Source organism: Onychomys torridus, chromosome 9, assembly GCF_903995425.1.
Source record: "Onychomys torridus chromosome 9, mOncTor1.1, whole genome shotgun sequence".
Lineage (NCBI taxonomy): Eukaryota > Metazoa > Chordata > Mammalia > Rodentia > Cricetidae > Onychomys > Onychomys torridus.
Genome location: NC_050451.1, coordinates 51,729,676 through 51,755,357, shown reverse-complemented (window position 1 = coordinate 51,755,357; position 25,682 = coordinate 51,729,676). Strand labels below are relative to the sequence as shown.

The 25,682-nt window shown below is 48.8% G+C and overlaps 1 protein-coding gene across 2 annotated transcripts; it reads right to left on the bottom strand.

The window, feature by feature from the left end:
* Nucleotides 1-1,193: 1,193 nt before the first annotated feature.
* Nucleotides 1,194-24,600, bottom strand: Ctsb (cathepsin B). Of its 2 annotated transcripts, XM_036199179.1 has the most exons (10): nucleotides 24,476-24,600; nucleotides 11,041-11,191; nucleotides 10,447-10,532; nucleotides 8,938-9,052; nucleotides 8,106-8,224; nucleotides 6,033-6,118; nucleotides 5,640-5,783; nucleotides 5,041-5,157; nucleotides 2,564-2,692; nucleotides 1,194-2,115 (listed from the first exon to the last, which is right to left on the bottom strand). In XM_036199179.1, the coding sequence occupies exons 2-10, from the start codon at nucleotides 11,164-11,166 to the stop codon at nucleotides 2,018-2,020; spliced, it is 1,020 nt and encodes a 339-aa protein (XP_036055072.1). In that variant the 5' UTR covers nucleotides 11,167-11,191; nucleotides 24,476-24,600; the 3' UTR covers nucleotides 1,194-2,017. The 2 variants fall into 2 exon arrangements, with proteins under 2 accessions (XP_036055072.1, XP_036055073.1); XM_036199180.1 differs by lacking the exons at nucleotides 8,106-8,224; nucleotides 10,447-10,532; nucleotides 11,041-11,191; nucleotides 24,476-24,600 and having other exon boundaries at nucleotides 8,938-9,011.
* Nucleotides 24,601-25,682: the final 1,082 nt, after the last annotated feature.

Sequence of the window (25,682 nt, the reverse complement as noted above, 5' to 3'; positions counted from 1 at the left end):
TAATCACCTTGCACTGGGCCCCAGCCACCTCACTGCCAACTGTGGCCCAAGCTTCCAGCGTATGAACCTTTGAGGGACACTCAAACCACAGAGACACGTAGAGTGCAGTCTGCTCCCCTGTCCAGCCTACTGGGTATGCTGACTTCATCCCTGAGGTACTTCAGCCAGCATGGCGGTCCATGCAGCATTGTATGCAAGCAGATTTCCTCACTGTGACTACCGGGGACCACGGGGAGGGGGGGGGCAGGGAGCCTTCATTTAATTGGTCATTTGCAACTCAGCCTTGCTTTGGGCAAATATCACCCTGTTGAAACCAGTCAAAGTACCAGGTTACATGGTTAACTTGTGTTCTCATAGAAGCACAAAGGTCTTAATGCTTACATTAATCCCAGCAACTGTGAGGATGCCCCAGGTCCTTCTCTTAATTTAGCCATCTCCACTAGCTCTAGGGAGTTGCAGGTGGGCATGAGGTGAGGCAAAAAAGGCAGTTGAGGGGGGAACTATTTGATGTAGTTTAGTAACAAGAGATGCCTTGCAGTACTGAAGCCCCGGTACCCAAGCCAGGTTGCCTTAACCTCTGAGTTATATTTCCAGCACTCACCAGGCTTTAAAAGAGCTTGATAGAGTTCTGATTCCAACTTATGGGAAGGTAAGCTTCCTCAACTTCTAGAACCAGCCCCCTTCCCATTTAGCAGGAAGGAAAGTAATAGATCAATAGGCCAATAAAGTGAGTGCTGATTAGTAAGGTCTGCTATTCCCTACCAACTATTCATTATATATGATTTTTATAAATGAATCTCTTGACCAGCCAGTAATTCAGTGACCAAGAAAACTTAAAACATAGTACACAAGCTTTGGCTCCACCCAAGGGAGATGTGGCCCTCTAAGAAGGTAACAGCCTACTCTTTTTTTTTTTTTTTAAGCTGAGGATCAAACCCAGGACTTTACGCTTGCTAGGCAAGTGCTCTACCATTGAGCCAAATCCAAATCCCCAGCCCACAGCCTACTTTTATATGAAAGAAATACACACAGGCAAACGGGCTTGGTTAATGTGCAGCTCCCTTATCTCTGAGCACAGTCCTGGGCATGGCTTAGAGAAGGGTTTCAGAAAACTAGGGAGAGGCACTACAGGGGGCTTGAAAATGCAGCACGAGATTGTTCACCCTGCCTCCAGGAGGCCATGAGAGCAGACATCGAGCAGAGGGAGAACTGGTTTATTGGCACAGTCATTCCTTGTTAAACTAACAGGGTGAAGTGGTGTCTACAACATAAGAGGCTTTTTCCCAGACTAGCTTCACTGTGGTGTCTGAGGTCAGTAGGTCACCCAGCAAAGCAGGACCACTTAGCTTGTTTGAAGCCATACACTTAGGAGACAATCTGTAAAACCAGTACAGAACTTCAGCTAATCAGACCTGTTCATTTCACATATTCAGTTGAGGTGCACAAAAAAATAAAACTATTGAAAAAGCATTGGCTGAGGACAAGACCAGGCAGGGCTTGCCACGTTACCAAGGGCGATGGATGTAGGTACCTTGGAAAAAGGTAGGTTTCTCCAGAGAACTGCACTGGGCCATCAGTGCCTGCCACAGACCTAGGAAGTGACTGGCTTCAAGGTGCAGCTGACAGCTGGCATTTGTCCTCATCATGAAGTTGGCGCTCCGTTCTTTTGGAAAACCTGCAGCTAAAGCCCTTGGGTCTCTCCTGCTCTGGAGATGGGGTGGCAGGCAGAGCCGCAGCAGCAGCAGCAGACACTACAAACAGCACTAGTCTAAGGGAGGCTAGGATGCAGGCTGTGATCACTGCTGGAATAGGCTGCGAGGGAGCCAGGGAAGGAGAAAATGGAGGACGGCTCTGAGGGCGGGCAGCTCTGGTCCAATCACTCAAGCCTTGCTGAATGCTTCGTGTATCTTAGGTGAATTCAAAGAATCAAAAACTTTCCTGTCTGCCTCACTCCCAGCCTGGGTAGCTGAATTTAGGGAAAGATTCCCTAAGGACTGGCCAACCAGGCCACAGCACATTAGAACTTTCCCCAGTACTGGTCAGTGCGAGGGATTCCAGCCACAATTTCTGATTCAATTCCACAGTGGTCCTCTCCTCTGAGGATTTTAAAGAGACCTGAGGAGAAAAAAAAAAAAAAGGTTCTTTCAAAGTATGCTCTGGGTTTGGTCTAACCCTTGTTTTTAGATGGTGTTCCACTCTGTAACCAAGGCTGGCCACCAACTTCAGCCTCAGCATCCTGAGTGCTACGGCTACAGGTGTGCAGGGTTAGAGCCTCCCTCCATGTCCAGTGGCCTTCAGCCTTGAACCTTGTGTGTACTCAGATTCATCTAAACCTAAGGGTAAGTCATGTGACCCCCAGCATCATCTGAGACACATGCTGCCCATACAATGGGAACTGTATACACAACCATGTAGAGCTCTAGGGCTCAGAGACGGCTCTAGACCAAAGTATCTATACACTGAGGCAGTCAGGACCACGCCTCAGTCCACAGTGGAGCAAAGGGGCCATGATGCTCTGGCTCACCGCTCCTTATGCAAGCTGAGGAAGGGGACTGCTACTCACCATTGTCACCCCAGTCAACGTTCCAAGAGTTGGCTACCAGCCAGTAGGGGACTCCGTTCTCTACTCCCCAGCCCAGTATGCGGATGGCGTGACCACCCATCATGTCACCGGCCTCATGCTTGTATACTCCTGAGGAAGAAAAAGGCAGTTCTAACTAGACACTGGCCACTGCCTGCCCAGAAAGTCCCCTAAGACAGCTAGCCACCCAGTCAGAGGCAACAGGCTGACAGGAACCAACTACTCTCCTACACAGAAATCTCTAGAAGGCTAGAGAAGGGCTCAGGATGAGCACTTTTTAGCACAGCAAGGCCATGGAGTACCAGGGAATAGCACTATCTGAAGGGATCAGAAGGATGAGGGATGTGGCCTTATGTGTCAGTGGGGATGGAGACTGAGGTTTCAAAAGCCAGGCCTAGTCTGTCTGTCTGTCTGTCTGTCTGTCTCTAGCCTGTCCCACACTCTCACTCCCCCCTGTCTGCCTGTGGACCAAGATGAAGCTCTCAGCTCCAGCATGTGTGCCACCAAGCTCCCTGCCTGCCATAATAATGGACAAAGCCTCTAAAGCTGTAAGCAAGCTCCCATTAAATGCTTTCTTTCCTAAGAAAAGTAGAGTCTCTTCACAGCAGTAGAGCAGTGACTGCGACAAGGGGGAGCCACAGTGTTAGGAGATTATGTAACTATACACATGTGTATGCATGTGGATATATGTATGGAAGTGTGTGTGTGCGTGTGTTTGAGCAAGGGATTAAGAGGCCTGAGTTGATCTCAAACTCACAATCCTGCCTCTGCTTCCTGAACGCTGGGATTGTATATGGATACCAGTATACCTGACTAAGGGAGACATTGTGTGTGTGTGTGTGTGTGTGTGTGTGTGTGTGTGTGTGTGTGTGTGTGCGCGCGCGCGCGTTTGAGAAAGGGTCTTAAATAGCCCTAGCTGGCTTGAAACCCACTGTGTAGACCAAGCTAATCTCAAACTCAAGAGGCCTGCCTCTACCTTCGGAATGCTGGAATTAATGGTGTGTACCGCCATGCCTGGCACTGTAAAAATATTTTGGAAGCCCACCACACTTAAATATTTAATACTTAAGTGATTAAATACCAGGCCTTCCACTTGAGGGTGACTCCTTTTTCAAACTGAAATGCATCCTCAGGTGATGTGTGTACAAGTGCTGTGGTGGCTATTCTTGGTTGTCGACTTGACTTGACTACATCTGGAATCAAACCCAAAGGCGAGGCACACCTGTGAGGGCTGTTAGCTAAATCACTGCAAGTGGGATGATCCACCTCTACTCTGGATCTTTGAAGTGGGAAGACAGACCTTTAATTCTGATCTTCTGAAGTGGGAAAATCCACCTTTAATCTGCTCGCAGCCTTTATAAAGGACATGAAAAAAGAAAGCTCTCTCTCTCTCTCTCTCTCTCTCTCTCTCTCTCTCTCTCTCTCTCTCTCTCTCTCTGCCAGCCTGCACTCAACAGCAAGTCCATCCTTCACGAATTACAACCTACTTCTTTGGGAGTCAGTGAATACTGAGACCAACTGAGACATCCAGTTTTGTGGACTGAACAACTACTGGATTCTTGGACCTTCCGTTGATAGGCAGCCATTGTTGGACTATGTAGACCACAGCCTATAAGCCATTCTAATAAATCCCCATTAGATAGATTAGATAGGTTAGATAGATTAGATAGATTGATAGATAGATAGGAAGGAAGGAAGGAAGAAAGGAGGGTGGGTGGGTGGATGGATGGATGGATGGATGGACGATAGGTAGGTAGGCAGATAGACAGACAGATTTCATTCTTTAAGTTCTGTTCCTCTGGAGCAGTGGTCCTCAGCCTTCCTAATGCTGCAATCCTTATTTAATACAGTTCCCTCATGTTGTGGTGACCCCAACCATAAATTATTTTTGTTTCTACTTAAGTGTAATTTTGCTGTTACAAATCACAATATAAATATCTGATATGAAGGATGCATTTTCATTGATTGTTACAAACTGACCCAAAGGGGTCCATGACCCATGTTGAGAACCACTGCTCTACCGGACCCTGACTATACAGATACTATGAGCTGCTTGCTAATCACAAGTCACAACTGAGTGGAAGGCTGAGGTGATCCAGGCCTTTGTAAAGATAAAGAACAACCATTGTCAAATGAGGATGAGGGTGATTGCTAAGGAAGAAAAATCCGCAGAACAGGGAGCTGAGCTGGGTTGGCAGGGTTGAAAAGGGAACCCCTAGGAGAGGCTCTGGAGACCACGCTGAGAGGGAGCCAGTGAGCACAGCAGGTGGGAAGCTGGGACCAGCACCACAGGCTGATATCTGCCCAGAGGAGAGAGTGTGGGCAAGGAGGTTGAGTCCCCAGTGCTCTGCTCTCCAAAGCCTCTGCCTTCTTCCCAGTGAGACCTGCTGGCTTATGAAGACCCTGGGCCCGTGAGCTCTGACTTTACAACCCTGGCTGCCATTGGAGTCAATAGGTACCTGATTTGTAAGTCAAGAAGTCTGAAAACACGGTGAAGGCACCCTCCACTGGGCCATTTTTGTAGATTTCCGCCATGATCTCCTTCTCACTGTTAGACACGCTGTAGGAAGTATACCCTGCAGAAGGAACAAAGCTGGGCAGGGTGAGAAGGGGCCTCCAGAAGAGGCCAAGGAAGGCTTCCCTAAGTAAGAAGGGAGCAGAGCTACAGTCCTAGAAGAGGCCAAGAAGACCCTAAGGTTTAAAACCAGGTTTTAACCCCTTGCAAAACAATGGTCTGTCTGGTCCCCTGGAGCCCAAATGGGCTGAGGCAGGACAGAGCGTGGGCCAGATAGAGTATGGTGTGTGCAGCTCGGTCCAGTGAGACAGGTGTGAATTACTCAGCTTCCTTTCTTCCTGCTGCTCCTGTGGTTTCTCTGTGTGGTTCTGGCTGTCCTGGAACTCTGTCTGTACACCAGGCTGGCCTTGGACTCATAAATCCACCCGCCTCTGTCTCCCAAGTGTTGGGATTAAAAGGTGCACTAACTATCACCACCCGGTGCTAGGCTCCTTAACACTCAAGGACACTGGCTTCTTCCTCCCTCAGCAGGCCCCAGCTTACCGTAGTGCTTATCTTCTTTGTAGGATGGGGAATAGCCAGGCTCACAGCTCTTGGTACACCTGGGAGTGTCTCCCTCTCCACTGCACTGGGGTCGGGAACCATTGACATGGTGTTCACAGGGAGGGATGGTGTACGGTAAGCAGCCTGACAGATGGAGGGGACAAGATGACATCATCAGCCTACGGACCCCCAATGCAAGACACTCCCCCACCCTGCCACCACTAGGTAGAGCTGGGATGCAGCCAGACTATGTCTACTTCCTGTGGCGGCTGTTCCTGTATTGAAGGTGGTCAGCTGGCCTCTACCATTGACCTTCCCTTTACAATAGAAAAGGAAGCCACCAATACTTGCCCATGAAAGTATTGTGAGACAGGGTTGTGGGCACACACTCACCGACATGGGAGTTGTAGAGTCCACCAGAAACCAGGCCTTTTTTTACCCAGAAGTTCCATGCTCCAGAGGGATAGCCACCGTTACAGCTGGAAAAACACTTCTATCAATGTTGAGCTAACCCCAGCTGTTCCCACACATGGCTACAAATACCAAGGTCACCCCTGGGAATACACCATCCTCACAAGAATCCTCTCCCCACTGTCTCCCCACCAGGGACTCAACCCAGCCCCCTCTCTGTCCACAAGGACTCTTTTTCATGTCCATGTCAAATTGACCTTCAAAGCTCCCCTCTTTCTGGATCAGTGGCCCTCACCTGCACAGTATGTTATAAACCCTGAGTAGAGTAGCCCCCCTCCCTTATCTGTAGCTTGATTTTCTTTCTCTTTTGTTTGAGACAGTGTGTCTCTATGTAGTCCTGGCACTCATTCTGTAGACCAGGCTGAGATTCCTCTGCCTGACTAAAGAAAGACACACACCACCACACCTGGGTAGTTTGATTTCTGAGGCTTTAGTTATACCATTAACTAAGGTCCAAACACATTAAGTAGAAAATTCCAGAATTAATTCCTCAATTTTAAATTGTATACTGTTCTGAGTAGCAAGACGAAATCTCACACGCTATGGTCCATTCAGCATAGAATATCAATCATCTCTATTCAGAGTATCCATGCTGTATATGCTACTATCTCTAGTCAATTGAGAGTCATCTTGGTCATCAAATCCACAGCTATGTGTTGTGGAATATTAGTTGAAGATGTGTTACATTTGTTTATGCCGTGGAATATTTGTTTTATGATGCAAAGATGTGCTGCATTCTCTTACACTGCATTTGTTTAACTGTTTACTGTGCCTGCCTAAAACACCTGACTGGTCTAATAAAGAGCTGAACGGCCAATAAGTAGACAGGAGCGAAAGGACAGACCAGGCTGCCAGGCAGAGAGAATGAATAGCAAGAGCAAGAAAAGAGAAGGATGCCAGGGGCCAGCCACCCAATAACACAGCCAGCCACGGAGTAAAAAGGAAAGAAAGATATAGAATAAAGAAAGGTAAAAGCCCAGAAGCAAAAGGTAGAAGGGGTAATTTTAAGTTAGCAAAGCTGACTAGAAACAAGCCAAGCTAAGGCCGGGCATTCGTAAGTATGAATAAGTCTCTATTTATTTGGGAGCTAGGCGGCGGCGGGCCCTTAAAGAGCGAAGAGTAAAAAGCCAACAACAGCTGTGACGCTGCAGTGTGGGTTCAGGTAATCCTTGATGGCTAACTCTAAGAGTGGTAATGCTAGCAGCTCAGACGTGCCAAACGGAAGCTCTAAGTGCCTTCTTCATGTGAAAAGTTCTGGACTTAATGGGAAGAAGAAAATCATAAACTGAGGCGACCAAGATGTACAGTAAGAACGACTCTTCTACGCCTTAAATTATGAAGAAAGAGGGATTCAGGTTGGCTCTGCTGCCACCCGTTGGAGTCTACAGAGTTATGGCCACAGTGAATAACCCTGGCCGAAGGCATCTGCTGGAGGAGGGGAGCTGTATTTAGCAGAACCCCTTGTAAAATGAGGTGTGGTGCAGCTCCAACTCACTAGGCAGAATGTGGAAGTGTGGGGCTCTATCTGGGAAGAGGCAGGAAGTACCTTTCTTCTTCCTGCTGCTCCTACACTATTGGTGTGGGACCCACAACATCTCTTCTGAAACTCTCAGAAATGTCTAACCTGCACCACTGTGATAGACTAAGGGCCAGGTGACCCCTCCCCCACCCAAGTTGGGATCTGTCACCCTTATAGAGCAGACAGCATATTTCCCTGAGTTGGGGGTGGGGGTGGGGGAAGTGATGGGGGGACAAGTCGGGCAAAAGCCAGACAGGGAACAGAAAGTAAGCAAAACTTTGGGAGACCATGTTCTACCAAGACTCTATCCCCACTGAGCTGAGGCCAGCCTGGTCCCGAGCAGTTACACTGCCTGCAGACTCCCATGTCACTCTGTCTCAGCCATGAAAGCAGCTTTCCCTTCCCCGGGGAGCCTGAGTTACTAAGTACAAAGGAGGAAGGGGCTAGGCTCTCCAGGAAGAGGTGCCAGCACTTACCCATCCCCACACTGGATACCACAGCAGGTAAGCAGGTCCTCAGCAGACACCTCCACATTGACATGGCCATGGGTGTGGATGCAGAGTCGGTCAGACATGGCTTCCGTTGCTCCAAATGCCTGTAGGAATAGTAAGTCCCACTGGTGAGGAGCCTACCTTACCTGAAGCAGACAGGGCCCTGGACCTTCTAAATGGGTAGACCCTTTCGATGGCAGGTGAAGCTTCTGTGCTCATGTTTAGCGATAAAGAGACCGATCCAAGCTTCTACCTAGGGCCTTAGCTCACAAGGAGCAAATTCAAAGGCAGAGAGCAGACAGGAGCCACCATGGGCACAGGAAAGCCACAGGGAGTCAGTGTGACTGAATTGGTTCATCTGAGGGGGAGGAAAGGACTGTGTGGACAGGTAGGAGGAATGGCCACCCAACACTGGGAACATACTTGATGCCACTACATACTTAGTTGAGAAGGTTGCATTCTCTGTCATTTGTATTTTGCCACAATTCAAAAACCACAGAATCACTCACTAACAGACACAGAACGCTCCTGAGGCTGTGTAGCATCAGAGCTGCTGTGTTTACTGCGGGAAAATGGCTCCACAGCCTATACATGGACCTTGATCTACAGGACCCACCGTGTGTCCACCATTGTATGTCCATCATCCACTTCACCCTTGCAGCAATTCCCAACCACAAGGATCATACACTGTCGTATGAAAGAAACGGACTCCAAACCTTTCCTCATTTGCCTTGTCCCATCTGGCCGCTCCCTAGATACTCCGATCACATCCCAACCAGACTTCTTCAGGAAGCCCTCCCCACCAGCAAGGTCTTACCCAACAAGAGCCGCAGGACCCCTGGTCTCTAATCTGTTTGATAGTTGGGCAGTTGGGCCACTGTTCCCGTGCATCAAAAGTTTCAGGTAGATCCATGTCCTCAGCGAACCCAACCCTGAGTAAAAGGACTCTGTTACAAACTACAATTCACTCCCCTACCCTTCAAAGGGCTGGTAAAGAGCAGCTGGCTCTGGACTGGGCTGTACTTCCTAGAGAGGTGGCGAGACACAGGCAGGAGGTATCCTTTACCACTTTACACTGTTCAGTGTGATTGGTTCAGCATTGTGCGCGCGTGCGTGTACATACACATACACACACACACACACACACACACACACACACACACACACTTATTTAATGGGTATTTTTTTCAAACATTCTACACACGGGATACTTTTTTTGTTTGGTTTTGTTGTTGTTTTTGCCCCCGTCACAGATACATGCCCTGGTACCTCCAGTCTTTTTTTTTTTTTTTTTTTTAAAGATAAGGTCTGACTATGTAGCCCAGGCTAGCCTGGAACTCTTCATCCTCCTACCTTGACCAAGTCCTTAGTGAATGCTGGAATTACAAACATACCCCATCGTGTCTCATTCAAACCACTTAGACAAGAATAATCCTTCAGGTTTATTTTTATGTTGGTGTAGTAGATATGCAGGGAGAGCATCTTTGATTCAGCCTTTTCTTTGATTTATTTAGTGTACAACTGGTTTGCCTACATGTATGTCTGTGCATTCCAGGTGCCCATGCATGCCTGGTGCTCTCAGAGGTCAGAAGGCATCAGATCCCCTAGAACTGGAGTTACAGATGCATCTGAGCCACCATATGGACGCTAGGATTTGAACCCAGATCCTCCGCAAGACCAACAAGTGTTCTTAACTGCCAAGCCATCTCTCCAGCCCTGAGATTCAGCCCTGGGACTTTATTTTATTTTCCTTGAAGAGACATTTAGCAATGCACTACAGCCACCTACAGAAAACATTTAAATTCTCTCACTAAATCTGCAGATGTAGCTCAGCAGCTGAGCACCTGTCAAGCATGTGTAAGTCCTCAGCTTGATGGCCAGGACTGGTGTCATGGCTGGATATAGAGGTGCTCATCTGCAGAAAGATCATAAGTTCAAGGCCACAGCAAGACCCCCCAGGGCACAGTGCATCTGACATCCTGTAGGGCTATCATCAGAAGAGAGCCAAGCACAGTGCTGTAGTATGGGCTTTGATCCTGTATGTATCTTGCCAGATTCTAAACCAATGCTTTTAATCTTTCTCCACCTTTCTGACCTGGAATTTTAAAAACATTAAACTGTGCCTTGCCTACAGCCTGACTTGAGTCAGACAACATCACCACCATCATGTATCAACACTTGATTACCTCATCCTTGGACAGACACCCCTAATCCTTGCTAAGAACAATTTCTGCATGAGTATGTCCACTGCAGTTTTACAGAAAAATAAGGAGAAGGTCCTCCACCTCCACCTCCACCCCAACACTAGCACTACTGCTCCACTCACCTTTCAGGCAGCTTGGGTCCACCCAGGATGGTACCACACAGCCTCTTCAGATAGCTTATGTCAACATTGTAGAAGTTTCGTCCAGCCTGGAAGAGGGTCACAGCAGGACAGTCAGCCACTGACCAAGGGATTTCCCAGGAAAGGGATGGGTAGGCCAAGGGCCCTGCCCAATGCTAGGAGCTAGGGGAACAGGCAGAGGGATTCAGGTCAGAGCATAGCTCTCAGACCATCATGCATTCTCTGGTCTGCTGTCAGCTGTTAGCAGGAGACCTGCCGGACACAGAGGAAATGATGGTAAGAAGCACTCAGGAAGGAACCACCTCACCTTCCATGGCAGTTTCCCTGGGGTCCACCTGGTGTTGGAGCTCTCTTATCCCTCCACACAGCTCCATGTACAAAGTGTTCACACATATGTGTACTCCCTCCCATGCACACAATGTGGAGATCAGAGAGGAAGCTGGTGTGGTTCATAAGCTTCAGCTTCCAGAAAAGAATGTCCTATGGCTAGTTAGTCACCTCAAAAGCAGTGTGCACAAGGTGACTCAAAGCAGGGACCCACAAAGACAGACGACAGGAAACAGCAGCACTGCCCACCTGCCATGTCGTATTCTGTTTGTTGATATAGTTGATCAGGTCATCCGACAGGGGGTGGAAGGAAGGCTTGCTGTGGGCACTCGCCAGTGCCAGCAGGCAAGAGAGAGGGACCAAGGACCACCACATTCTGGAAGCTGGATCCTGCACCCACCTAAAAAGAACAGAGGTGGCATCAAAACCATTTCCACACAAGGACACTGCTCAGGCCTCCTGGCTGCCTTTATGGCCCCAATATGAAGCCTGGTTTGATGGGACCCTGTAACACAACACATGACAGTATGCATGTCCCCTCCCGGCTATTTTAAAACCTTACGTACCTGATGAACTAGGTTTAAGAGATTCGTTCAGTGTTCTAGGACAGTTAGCCTGAAGCTGGATGTGGTGTAAACCCTGCACTGGGGAAGTCAGGGGTGTTAGAGTTCAGCCTGACCATGTAGCTACAACCTGCCTCAAAAAACCCCAGTTAATCTGTGGATGTCTGTGTATGGATAAGAAAACTAAAAGAAGTAATGTTCATAAGCCTCACTTAAAAACTTTTTTTTTTTTTTTTTTTTTTTTTTTGAGACAGGGTTTCTCTGTGTAGCTTTGCGCCTTTTCCTGGAACTCACTTGGTAGCCCAGGCTGGCCCTGAACTCAGTGATCTGCCTGGCTCTGCCTCCCAAGTGCTGGGATTGAAGGCGTGCGCCACCACCGCCGGGCTTTAAAAACATTTTCAATTGTTTTGTTTGTATGTATGTGCGACCATGTGCAGAGGACAACTTCTGGGAACCAGTTCTTTCCTCCTACTTCAGGCCTGAGTCATCTCCCCGGTTCTGCGAGCACCATCCCGGGCACATTTCAAGCCAACAGAAGCTGGGCTGATGTCAGTTGCTGAGAATTAAGGAACCACACTGAATGTGCCTGGGGCACCAGGCTCCCAGGAGCCCCTCTGGTTTTTCCTGTCAACCAAGGGCTCTGCTTCCGGCTTCTGGGAAGGAAAACTATTACATCAATACCTTGGCCTCTGGACCTTGTCAACTGGCTCCAGAGTCAGGAGACCAGTCATTTCCAGCTCAACCCATGAGTCACCCTCCTGGCCAAGTAGCTAATAAAGGCCAGGTCTTTCTTTAGGTGCTGACAATTGGGGCTGGGCCTAGTAGGAACAGCAGTATGTATGGGTAGAGCTGGGACCCTGTCTTGACTGTAGGGCTTAGGAAGCAAGTGCACCACGTCAGGGTCAAAGGACACTAGAACCCAGACTTACACGTAGATGTAACAATCTTATTAAATAAGAAACACAGAGCCAAATGAGAGTTAAAAGCCCAAGGTCAGAGCAGTAGCTAAGAGCTGATACTAAAAACCCTTTCTTACCCTTCGCTGCCACTGCCGTCCTTCCCCTCAGAAAGAGGCCTACTTCCTGTGTATCTGTCATTTTATTGACTTTCTGTTCTGCCTTCTCATTGATTGTAAACCCAACCACGTGACTTCCTCATCACTGCCTATCTATACAGACCTCTAGGTCTCTATGGTTGGTGCTGGGATTAAAGGTGTGTCTCCATGCTGGCTGTATCCTTGAACACACAGAGATCTGCCTGTCATGTGATCGGGATTAAAGGTGTGTGCCATCACTGCCTGGCTTCTGCTTTGGCTTGCTATTAGCTCTGACCCCCAGGCAACTTTATTTATTAACATACAAATAAAATCACATTTTAGCACAAATAAAACATCACCATACAGAAAGATTATTCCAGAAAAGCTCCCAGGGAGACCTGGAACATCATGATGTATGATAAAATGCCTGGTGATACTGGCTCAGAAAAGTTCCATTTAAATTAAAAAAAAAGTCAGACCACACAAAACCCATCTTGGGTATGGGAAAAGTGGGGGGGGGGGGAGCAGGGAAAGAGGAAGTGACACACTCCTGCAGATGTGCTTGCACAGCTGGCTGCCTGTCCTGGGAAGACGAGGAGAGCCAACTCTGCACACCTGGCTCCCCCACGCAAAAGTGCTTCATGGAAGGAGGCCTCAAAACCACGCAAGTCTGAGCAGGTTGTGAGACACGGTTGTCACGCTAGGGCTCAAGAGGCTGAGACCTGAGGAGCAAGGGCTCAAGGCTAGCCTGGGCTACGCTACGATACACGAAACAAAACAAGTGAAAAGCTCCAAACAAAACTAACTCCCTGGAAAGTCTAGAATTGGCATAAACAAAAACCTGTTAGGTGTCACATTAAAATCAGGAGTCTTACACTGGTGGGATGGCTCTGTAAGTAAAGGTGCTTGCTGCCAAGCCCAGTGACCTGAGTTCGATCCCCTGTCTGATGAAGGAGAAAACTGACTGACTCTTAAAAGTTATCCTCTGACCTCCACATGCACACACACAATAAACAAACAAGTCTTCATACTAAAAACAGCAACCAAGATATATGAAAAACAGTGCTCCCATTAAAACTGTGTGTCCTCGATAAAAAAAAAGACTTGAAAGGCAGAAGACTTGAGCTGAAATGCAGCTCAGTAGAACACAGGTTTAGCATACATGAGACTCTGGATTCCAACCCCAGCACCACACACTCTCAGAAACATGGGGAAAGCAGGATGGGAAAATGGATATACAGTGACTACAGAAACAGTGCAAATGGCCAATGCAGATAGGAACGTGTTCAGTCTCAGAGAGGCACAGGTAAAATGGAGAAGCTTCAGATCCAGAGGCCAAAGCAGTTTGCTTCTCAGAGCGATAAGAGAGAAGGGAGAGGGGCCTTGGAACCACAGAGGCCAGCCTAGACCTGTCAACTAAAACCTATCCACATGGGGTCTGCATCTGGACACTAGACATGTACCCCCATAGACAGTGACCCCAAAACACAATGACACAAGCACACTGAAAGATGACTGTGATGGATCCGCTAAAGTCCATGAATCAATGTCCACCAAACATTTTGTATGAACACAAGCCCCTAAGTGAGACAAATGTCCAATGGCACAGTAACTGATAAATCATTGCAAGTAGCTAAAGAGTTCAAAACAGCCACCAAAAATAAACTAGCTGAAGGAACTGGCCCTGCAGGCCACAGGTAAGTGAAAACGCAGAAGGCCGAGGAACATAGGGGCTGTGTCTACTAAGCAGGCAAGCCAGGCACACAGACGCAGTCTTGTCGTAGGGAGAACACACAAAGGTGGTGACCGCACCTTGAAGACGCCTTCTCGGTCTTCTATGGCTATGATGCATCTGAGCGTCCCACAAAGGTTATGTGCAGAGAGCACTCGGTTCTCAGTTGAAACAGGTGGGCTTTCAAGAGGTTGGGCCTGGTGGGAGGTCTTGGTGTGCCTCACCTCATTTTTGTTTTCCCTTCTACCTATCACAGGCATCTCTGCCATGGCACCGGCACGAAGCCAAATCTGTGGGCTGCCTGGCCTTGCGCTTTCAGCCTCCCAGACACTGAGCTATAATAAAGCCCTTCTTTACAGTGCCCAGCTTTGAGAATCGCACTACAATAGTGAAAAATGGACTGCCACACATATATATATGTACAACTTATCCAACACTTCCTGCCCCCATTTCCAGTGACTCACGGGAAGCCTGTTTCACATGACCATGTGTCAGCCATCACATGGCCTCCAAACCACCCTGACTTGTATTTGGCATCTTAACCTTTTTGTGCGTTTCTGTGTGCACGCATGTTCAAGTGTATGCAAGTACAATATATGTCCATGCCTCTGGACACCAACCAGGACAACATCCAGCTTATTTCCAAACAAGGTCTCTCAATGCTTGGACCTTACCAAACAGGCGGGGCTGGCTACCCAAAGAGCTTATCTCTGCCTTCCTGGTCCTGGGATTACAAGTATGCACCAACATGCCTGGCTTCTTTCATGTGGTTCTGGAGATTACTCAGGTCCTGGGAATCAAATTCAGACCCTTGTGCAAACCCTTTACCAACTAAGTCACCTCCAAAGCCGGGCATCTGAACCTTTCTTCCAAGACAGGAGGCCAATTACAGAAACACCGGCATGTCCACTCCCTAGGTAGGAGTCTGGACTAAGGAAGGGTCTGTAAGTATGTTAGGATCTCCTATGCTGAAGTACTGACCCCTTGGGGTCTCACTATACTGTATGTGGAGAATAGGGGTGTCCCCAGATACCCTTAGGGACTTGGCATCTGTTGAGCTGTTAAATATAAGCTGAGTAGAGAGGCGCATTTCCATGGCAACTGGAAATTTTAAACAAGATGTCTTTGATTTCTGTCTGGCAGGTCCTCTCACGCCCCACAAGGGTTCCCAGGTCCCCTGGCCCACAGCCCCTGGCCACTGCAGGTGTAGGACACTTTCTGGGAAACTCAGTTTCCACTGGTTCTGCAGCCCACCCCTGACCATTGGACTTATTTTCCCTACCATCAGGGCTCTGCCCAGTTGCAAACCTAGGAACTGAGGTACAGTGGCTCAATGTCTAACCCCACTTATACCAAGATGAACCCCCAAATCCCCAGATTCTCCACTCCTCACTTGGCCACTAACTGCTGAGGAGGCCAGGTTCTGCTGGAAACTGGACACCAATGTCTAGACCCTGGTTCCACACTGCTACCCGTGGACACTGCCCCTCCCGGAGCCTCAGATCCTGTACCTCTGTGGTGGTAACAAGCACCATGTTCCCAGGTGATGTGAGGAGCAGCGGAGGTTAGGGACACCCTGCATCAGTGCACATGCCCCACCCTCACCTCAGGCAAGTCTCCCTTCCAGCTTGTGCTGGCTAATTCCAGTTGTTCCAAACCCACTCTCAAAGCCTGCCTGTGGCAGGAGTCTGAAGTCAAACAAGCTTCCACCCTCAGGAAAACCCACAAGCCTTGTCAAAAGGAATTCCAAAATGAGGGTCCCAAGACTGTCGTCACCTAGTGCACTGATTCCCCAAGGATGTCAGTCTTCCCGGAGGTCACACACACAGGCCCGTTGGTGACACAGCCAACCGTGACAATAAGCTAAGCTGTCTAAACCTGTCACGGGTTCCATGTCTCTGCCTGAAATAGCCCCTGGTTTTCAGTTCCCCTACTTTGGCAAGCACTTCCCTTCATTTCCCAATTCTGTCGTTTTTATTTTTAGTTAACAGAAAGTCTTTATTTCACAAAAGAAGGGGGCTGGAACAGACAAGTACATTCACCACTAACTAGACTCCTCTTCCAGGTGGAGAAGTACAGCGCAGTTGTGGGCAGAACTTATTTCTAGCTCAGGTTGGCTGGTCCTGGGTTCCATCCTCTTCCTTTTCAAACCTATGTAGCAGTTGATGTCTCAACGTCCTGCTTTGCTGTCTCTCTACACAACATTGTCGCATGCACAGAATGGGTGGGGAACTGGTGATCCCATCAACAACAAAACCATCTCCCAAACTAGCTGGATGCCTTTCCTTGGACAAATATAGTCCCTGGGACTCTAGGAGAAAATGGAAAATCCAAGAAGTTGTTGATACCAGGGTGAAGGAAGCATCATGTAATGATACCCTTGAAAAATGGGGGAGCCAGATGGTGGGGGCGTATGCCTATAATCCCAGCACTCAGGAGGCAGAGGCAGGCAATCTCTGTGAGTTTGAGGCCAGCCTGGTCTACAGAGCAAGATCCAGGTCAGGCACCAAAACTACACAGAGAAACCCTGTCTCCAAAAACAAAAACAAAACAAAAAAAAGTGGGGGAGGGACAAGTTTGACAAAGAAAGCTTTCTTGGGTAGGCATTGCCTCAGGTAGACTCTAGTCTACGTCATATTCTAAAGGCTGTAAGGAGACAGAATAGGTAGACCTGAAAGTCCTGCAGGCCACCTGCCACATCCGGGCACAGGGTGAGTGCACAGACATCCAAACAGTCTGTATCCTTCTGCTCTCCCTGACAGTGGTCCGGGAACATGGAACTGACCTCTCACACATCAGCTCTAAACTATCAGAAGCATGAAACATCTTCATTTGCCAATAGCCACAAATTGTGACCGTCCATCAGAGGGGCTTTACACTAGGAAGGTGGGAAACAGGATGGGGAGACCAGCTGGGACCTCAACACTGTACTTACGAGTTTCTCTTCCATAAAACTTCCATAAAAACAAACTTGTCTCAGCTTTACCTATCATTAAGGGCACCTGCTCCTCAAGCTTTGACCACCCACAGAACAAGCCCATGCGAATTTCACTTCCTTTTGACTAGTTTGCCCAGTCATTCCCCAGGCTGGGACAGCTACAGTGGAAGCTGATATCCTCTCTCAAAGGTGTGCATAGTAGACCTGGAGGAGGCCGGATACTCCCCCTTTTGCTAAGTCTGAATCACTGTGATAGGTATTGTGTTCCCTGAAATATTGTGTGTTCCCCGAAATAAACATATCTGGGGTCAGAGAACAGACAGCCACTAGAACAAAGCCAAAAATGGTGGCTAGAAAATGGGAAGAGTAAGCCATAACAGAAGTTGGGCAGTGGTGGTACTCACCTTTAATCCCAGCACTTGGGAGGCAGAGCTAGCCAGATCTCTGAGTTCAAGGCCACTTTAGAAACAGCTAAGCATGGTGACCCATGCCTTTAATCCCAGGGAGTGGGGGTAGAAAGAAAAAGGTATATAAGGCGTGAGGACCAGGAACTAAAGGAAAAAGAATGTAGTTAGTTAAGCATTTGGTTGGTTAAGCGTTCAGGCTTTGGAGCAACACAGTTCAGCTGAGATTCATGTGGAGGAGGACTCAGAAGCTTCCAGCCTGAGGAAAAAGGGTCACCTGAGGAACTAGCAAGGTGAGATAGCTGTGGCTTGTTCTGTGTCTCTGATCTTCCAGCAATCACCCTAATAACTGGCCTCGGGTTTGATTTCATTAATAAGACTCTTTAAGATTCGTGCTACAAATCATAGCCTTGATGTGGACTTACAGATTTCACATCTTTGCTAGGAAAGTGTGTAATTGATTCACGGCTGATCCTTAAGAACAAAAAACAGCTTGGTTCTATTCACAGCTACCTTCTACCCAAGGCGCATCTGGAAGGGGAGGCTACAGATGTAATTTCAGAGCAGAACACATACCAGGGCAACTGAGAAAATGCCTCCTAAGATCAGACTGTGGGCGGTGCCCCCCCTGGCTGGTGGTCCTGGGTTCTATAAGAAAGCAGGCTGAGCAAGCCAGTAAGCAGCAGCCCTCCATGGCCTCTGCATGAGTTCCTGTCCTCATTTCCTTTAATGATGACTACAATGTGGAAACGCAAGCCAAACAAACCCTTTACTCCCCAGCTTGCTTTTGCTCATGGTGTTTCATCATAGCAATAGCAACCCTAACCAGGATAGGCCCTCAGAGGAAACACATTTAATTGTTAGTAGAAAATAAGACAATTTGACTTGACAGTCAACATTCCCAGAAGCTTTTGTTCTCCAGCTCTGTTCAAGGCCTGCAGAAGCCCTTCCCAGATGCATGGGGTAGTATATTCCCCAAGTCTGCTCCTAAAATATACACAGTACATACAAGGCTTTTTAAAGATCTTGAGATGTAAATGTGTTTCGTGTTCCATGCTTCTCAGCTTGCTCCCTAATTCATCTGCAGGATAAATTGAGTTCCAGGCTGCTCAGGGTGAGGCCTAGCAGACATGTAATCAAGCAACAGAAACGCTGTGTCTGTGAGCTGAGCGTCTTCTCCTTCCTTAGGGCCCCAGGAAGAAGAATCCATCTAATGGCTAACAGACATGATAGGCAGAGGTACTCTTTTGGAAAGTGCCTCCCTGTACCAGGCTGGGGGCCAGCAGCAGGCAGAGCCACCAGATATGACCTCCAGTGTCTGCAAACCGACTATCTAGCTCTCTATGCACACAGCAGTCAACACCCACTATCCCCGGGTAATTTATCTTGATCTTTAAAAGCATCCCAGTTTGAGACCAGGAATGTGCTTAAGCTGGCAGAGTGCTTGCCTGGCATCCTGGGTTCAGTCCCCAGCAGCACATTAATCCAGGGGTAACGGTATATGCCTACAACACCAGTTCATCAAGAGGCAGGATAATGAGTTCAATGCCATCCTTGGCTATACTGTGAACCCAGGCCAGCCTCGAACAGGAGACTGTCTCACAACACCTATTCTCCCTAATTGGTCTCCTAATTGGGGTAAAAAATTATGACCATCATACAATTTATAATAAAGCCTTATATGCTGATGTATATTCTACCATGTGATTATCAAAACAAAGTACAGCCCAAAACCCAGAGGGGATCAGTAAATCGAGAATGAGTGACAGGCTGCTTGAATCCTGATATGGTTTTTCATTGGCACAAGCTGGCCAGCACCTTAGGCAAGCCAGAGGACATGTGACTCCTGTGCATGAGGACCTCCTGCCTGGGCCAGATCAGTGGGTCAGCGGGTCAGAGAGCAGCCAACTCTTCTGTGAGAACATATTATCCAAGTGTTCTCTAGTGTTCGGTGGAGACTAACTTGGCATTTATCAGCCCCATTCTCTTCCACCCTGCCTGCTCAAAAGCTGTATTATCTTGACTAGACTGTAGAGTTATTGACCCAGTAAAAACAGGTTAACAGCTGAGATCACAGATCACAGGTCCTTCCCAGCCTTCAGCTTTTATGAAACACCCATTCTGGAAAGAGCCCTCCTGTCTTGTAGAAGGCTTCTATTTCACAGGTAAGGGAAACTAAGGCATGAAAGGAGACCATAGGGAAGCCCTGAATGGAAATTCCTGAGTAGCCATCAATAACCTTCAGGAGATCAAATCCCAGGTCAATTTCCACCATCATTACCTAAGTGACTCTAACCATGTTACAGACTTGCAGATGACTTCACTTTCTCATCTGTAGAGTCCCCCAACCTCACATACCTCCTAAATTTAAAAAATTAGAAACTAGGGATTGGAGGGCATGGTTCAGTGGGGAAAGTATTGCTGTGCAGTCATGATGACCTGGGGTTGAATTCCTAATACCCAAGTAAACACTATGAGGACTTGGTGGCCTACATTTGTAATCCCACCATTTGGGAGTCAGAGAAAAGATTCCTGGGGCAAGCTGGCTAGCTAGACCAGTCATACAGTGAGCTCTGGGTATAAGTAGCCCTGCCTCAGGAAGGGAACAACAATTGAGGATGATGCTCAATGTCAACCTCTGTCCCCCACAAACACATAAAAACATACACACACAACTATTTAGAAACTGTAGCTAAGTTCAGCTACCCAGATTTGTGACCTAAAGAACTCAGACAATTGTAGATGCACCTGAAAGGTATAGGCAAAGAAATAAAATTTAAGTTCAAGGTCATCCTTGGCTACATATCAAGTTTGAAGCTAACCTGGGCTATATGAGAGCCTGTCTCAAAAACAAAACCCAAAAAACTCAAACTTTTTATTACTTTTTTTTTTTTTTTTTTTTTGATAGCCATGTATTCCTGGCTGACCTATAACTCCCTATGTAGACCAGGCTGGCCTTGAACTCAGAGAGTGTTGAGATTAAAGTAGTGCACTATCGCTGGGCGGTGGTGGTGCACGCCTTTATTGATCCCAGCACTTGGGAGGCAGAGGCAGGCGGATCTCTGTGAGTTCGAGGCCAGCCTGGTCTATCTACAGAGTGAGTTCCAGGAGAGGCGCAAAGCTACACAGAGAAACAAACAAACAAGTGTAGTGCACTATCATGCTGAGCTAAAACCCTAATATTTAAACAACAAAAACCACAAACAACAACAACAAAATGAACATTAGTAGCACAAGTGCTACTTGTGACCAACCGCAAAACCAGGGAGCATTTCCCTAATCAAGCACGGCTTTCCTCAGACAGGAATTAAACTCGAATTTCGAAGGCACAGGGACCATCTGAAACCCATCACACTGACAGTTAGGGTCTGGAGAGAGCTAGTGTCGGGACAGGCACAGGAGCTCCTGAACTGCAAGGAGGAGGTAACACAGCCACAGAGGGGAAGGGACGTCATCGTTACAAGCAGAACAGAAGGTGTGCGGGCCTCTGTCCAGCAATTTATCCTCCCTCTACCTTGCCCAAGAGAAAGTGCCGTCCGCTATGAGCCAGAGTGAAGAGGCAGGAGGGGAAACGGAAGTAGGAAATTTTAATTATCCCTCACGTTTAAAACCAGGCGTGGTGGCGCATGCCTACAATCTCAGCACTGAGGAGGCAGAGGCCAAGGCCAGCCTGGTTTACATAGTAAGTTTCAGGACCGCCAGGACTACACAGAAAGTCCTTGTATCAAATAACAACAACAAAAAAAGACTAATAAACTAAACTTCCTGGGCATGACAGGGTGCACACCTGGGATCGCAGCACTTGGGAGGTAGGCAGGAGGATCAGGTGTTCAAACTAATCCTCACCTACCTTGTCACACACACATTAAATCTGATGGCATCAACATCAGCAAATCTCAGAAACTGGGTGAACAAGATACATAGTATATCAGGGTTGGGGATTTAGCTCAGTGCGAGCCCAAGGCCCTGGGTTTGGTCCTCAGCTGGGGTTGGGGAAGACACATAGTATAATTAAGTGACATAAAACAATACTTACAGACTGAAACATTGTATCAAGCACAGAAGCAGGAAAGAATGGTAAGGAGGAACAGCTGCCAAAGTCCTCAGGAAATACAAAGCAAGCCTAGGAGCCAAACTGACCACAAAGAAACATGTCCCCTCGGAGCCACCCACCTCTATCCCAAACCTGAGCCCAGGAGGCATCAGGTCTGCAGAAAGGGAAGTCCAGACTTGAAGCTAAAAATAAAAGGACCTCTAGGTATGGTGGTCTATACCTTTAATTCCAGCACTGGTGAGGCAGTGGCAGGTTTATCTCTGTGAGTTTGTGTACTCAGTCAAGCTTGGTCCATCCTGGTCTACAAACCTAGTTCCAAGCTAGCCTGGACTACACAGTGAGTGATGAGACCCACTTGTGGTGGTAATATGTTCCCCAAAATATTGCGTACCCTAATAAACTTATCTGGGGTCAGAGAAAAGAACAGCCACTAGATACAGAGGCCAGAAAACGGTGGCACATACACGCCTTTAATCCTAGCATCCCAAAGGCAGAGATCTGTCTGGATCTCTGTGAGTTCAAGGCCACATTGGAAACACCAGGAAGTGAGGGCAGAAAGCAGAAAGATATATAAGGCGTGAAAACTAGGTTAAGCATTCAGGCTTTCAAGAAGCAGTTCAGCTGAGATCCATTTGGATGAGGACACAGAGGCTTCCAGTCTGAGGAAACAGGAACAGCTGAGGAATTGGCGAGGTGAGGAAGCTGTAGCTTGTTCTGCTTCTCTGATCTTCCAGCATTCACCCCAATAACCGGCCTCAGGTTTGATTTTATTAATAAGTACCTTTAAGATTCATGCTACACCCATTCTCAAAAAAAAAAAAAAGAAAGAAAGAAAGAAAGAAAGAAAGAAAAGGACAAAACCAGGAATGGCAGCTCATGACTATAACCCTAGCACGCGGGAGGGCTGAGGCACGATTGTCCAGTTCAATGCCTGGCTGAACTACAGCCTAAGACCTGTTTCAAAAAGCTGAGGATGGAGACGGGAGGAAACTAAAGCTGGCTGTACCCGGGGTATGGTATAGTCCAGGGGCAGAGTGCAGGGTTAGCATGCACAAGGCCCTGGGTTAGATTTCAGCACCACAGATAAACCAGACACTTCCAGCGTGCCGCAGGGCTACACCCTAGAACTTCCAAAGCTCAATGTAGGACAGAATATAAACTATGGCAACAAAAGGCTCCAGATAGATCCTCTCCTCTTTCTTAGGCAGCTCCCGGAGAGGATGATGGGACTAGGGATATGGACTGTTAAGTGAGCAAAGACAACACAGGCGTTTATACACCCACCTCACCTTGGCCAGTCCCACCACCTCCCATCATATCAATCACACTGAAGTCCCTAATTTCCTTTTTGACTTTCTAAAGTTCCACTGCAGCTAGTTCAAACTCACACACATTACAACAGATCATCAAAAGTCAAAAGGTTCCCACCCATACATACCACAAAGGGCCTCAGCCTAGACTGCTGAATCAGCGCCTCCAAGGGGCAGTTCCAACCTGGACCGAGAGCGCCTACCCTCCACTGCCTGACTAGTCTGGAACCGGGATGACTTGAGCCCACATCAAGAGGAGTGCCGGAAGAAGCCTGAGGCCACCTGGACTGGTGAAGCACAAACAACATGCCCACCCTCCACCCCCAAGCCCCAGCGGTCCCTACAGGCCCGGGACACATGCCTTTAAAGGAGCAGAGGTCATTTTCCTCCTTTTTTCAAGCATGTCCTTTTTTTGGGAGGAAGTAAGGTTTGGAGATGAAACTGCCTCACTCTCTAGACTCACAGACTGCCCTGGAATTCATTAGTAGCCCAGACTAGTTTCCAATGCACAGTGATCCTCCTGCCTCAGCCTTCTAAGTGTTGTGACTGGCTCTGGAAGCTCTGGAGTTTTTGGCCACCATGGCCAGAACTTAGGAGAAGCAATTCTCCCCTAAAGGGCTGGCTTCGAGGGAGGATGAGAGCACCTTCACCAACATTTTCCACATGCTACCCTCTGACTCTGGAGACTGAAGCTGGACATACCTCCTCGGCACTCCCTTCCAGAGGAGACACCACGTGCTCATCTTCCCTTTGAACCCCACAATCTACTTCCATTCCCAACGGTTGAGGGGATCTGGTCAGGTGGAGGTAAGGTGAGGGTGGGCTTAGTCATTCACTCCAGGCTCCTAGGGGACCAAGTCCAATTCACTTATCTTCTGGTCCGCATGCCCAACACCCTGCCCGTGCAGACTGACCCCACACCTCTTCGAGGCCAGCAGGGCTCTGACTGAAGGAGATTGCCCTGCATTTACCTCTCCCCCTCTACATTCCCATCATCTTGGCCATCCCCCTCCAGAGAAAGGGTGTGCAGCCCCAAACACCCCTATCCTCCACTTCACTCTGCTTCTCTTCCTGTTTCTCGGTTTAACTCTCCATGCAGGTTCCACCCCAGCCGCCCACTACCAGGTTTCTGTTTTCAATAGGACCGGTCTTTTAGGGTGCCAGGCACTGCGTGGGCTTGTGTGTGGCAAGTTGCCGGGGCAGATTCTTTAGAATAAGCCACAAACCTGCACTAGATGCAGGTCAATACTCGCCCTAAGCACTACTGAGACCCGGAGCCTGCCGGCTGGCAGGAGAGCCAGGACCGAACCCTTCCCTGCAGGCTCCTCCCTCAGAGCTCCCCGAAGTCCGCAGCTCCGCCCTTAGAGTGCGCCAAGGCCACGGGAGGGAAGCCGACCGGCGCGGGGTCACTAGGTCCCGCCGTAAGAGCTTGCAGGCCGCCCGTGCTGCTCTCCTGCAGTGCCGGAGCTCAGGAATCCTCTTACCGCCGATCGCGACCACTCTCGGTGCGCAGCATCCAGGGCCGCGGAGGAACCGCGCCTGCGCCCTGGGCGAGCTAGGGGCCTGTGGCCGCCACCCGCGAGCCTCCCGCTTCCCGACCCCAGCCAAGGTGACTTCGCGGGGTCACTGCGCCCCGGGCACACTCACCGAGCGCAGCGCTACGGCCTGGGCCTGCAGCTGCCGAGCCGAAGCGAGCCGCACCTGGCCTCTCGGGCACACCACTAAGTACCCGCGCAGCTCCGCCCGCAACTGGGCTGATTCGCCACGTGACCCGCCGGCCGCGCCCCCGCCCCCGCGCCGTCGCTGGCTCCTCCCCTTCGTCCCGGGACTCCCCAAGCTGCTTCTCCTAGGTCCGCAACGCGCAACTGGGGTAATCCCGGAAGAAAACGACGGTGGGTCTGTCTGATCTCTCCACTGGACCAGAGATGCTCTCCAGGGACCCCCGCTGGAGCCTGGCACCCGGGAAGAAGTGACATCGCCTACCGTATTCATCGGAAAGGCCCGGCGGGATCGGGGACCTGGAAATGGCTGGCGTCCCAGTGGAGCCTCCTGGCCTCATATTCTGAACCTCGGAGCATCCTGGCTTAGTGCTTAGGTTTAGGAATACTCAGCCCAAGGAAGTTAATTAAAACTAGAACTGAGATGGGGCTGTAGCCCAGTGGTAGAGCTCTATTTTACCAAAACCAAGGCCCTGGGTTCAATCCCAAGTAAACAACAACAACAAACCCTTGAATTCTTTATTTTATTTTATTTTATTTTATTTTTTTCCGTTTTTCAAGACAGGGTTTCTCAGCATAGCTTTGCGCCTTTCCTGGATCTCACTCTGTAGACCAGACTGGCCTTGAATTCACAAAGATCCTCCTGCCTCCGCCTCCGAAGTGCTGGGATTAAAGGCATGCACCACCACCGCCCAGTTGAAAACCCTTGAATTCTTGTCCAAGGTGTGTTATGAAATTCCAAACACCAGCCAGGCCATCAGTCTCCCTGTGGAGTAAGCTAGCCAATAAAGAAATTGTCCTAGTTGGTCTGACAGGTCATAGCATCGCCCCACCCCCACCCCAGGGTCTCCTTCAAGCACCTTCAGATCTCTCCAATCCTTAGGTCTACATTGTAATTTAGGAATGGCCCCATGACATCATGGTATTTCATAGCCAGGCTGTGACTATAAGAAAGCTATGGCTCTGGTAGATTCCAGGCCTCTGCTGGTAGGCTCCAAGTGAAGGAGGGGAGTGGAAGTGTGGTCACTGAACCCCAGCTGAGTGGAATGCCCAGGAACTCAGGAAACTTATGGGAGAGGCAAGGCCAAGGCAAGCTGTCTCAGCTGCTGATAACAGGTGAAAACTAGCTAGGCAGT

Coding starts and splice junctions, on each gene's coding strand:
- Ctsb (XM_036199179.1), bottom strand. CDS start 11,166: ATGTGGTGGTCCTTGGTCCCTCTCTCTTGCCTGCTGGCACTGGCGAGT. Junction 9,053..10,446: donor GGACCCAAGCTGCCTGAAAG/GTGAGTGGAGCA, acceptor CCTTTTACTCAG/GGTTGGGTTCGCTGAGGACA. Junction 2,116..2,563: donor CGTTGACTGGGGTGACAATG/GTGAGTAGCAGT, acceptor TTTTCTCCTCAG/GTCTCTTTAAAATCCTCAGA.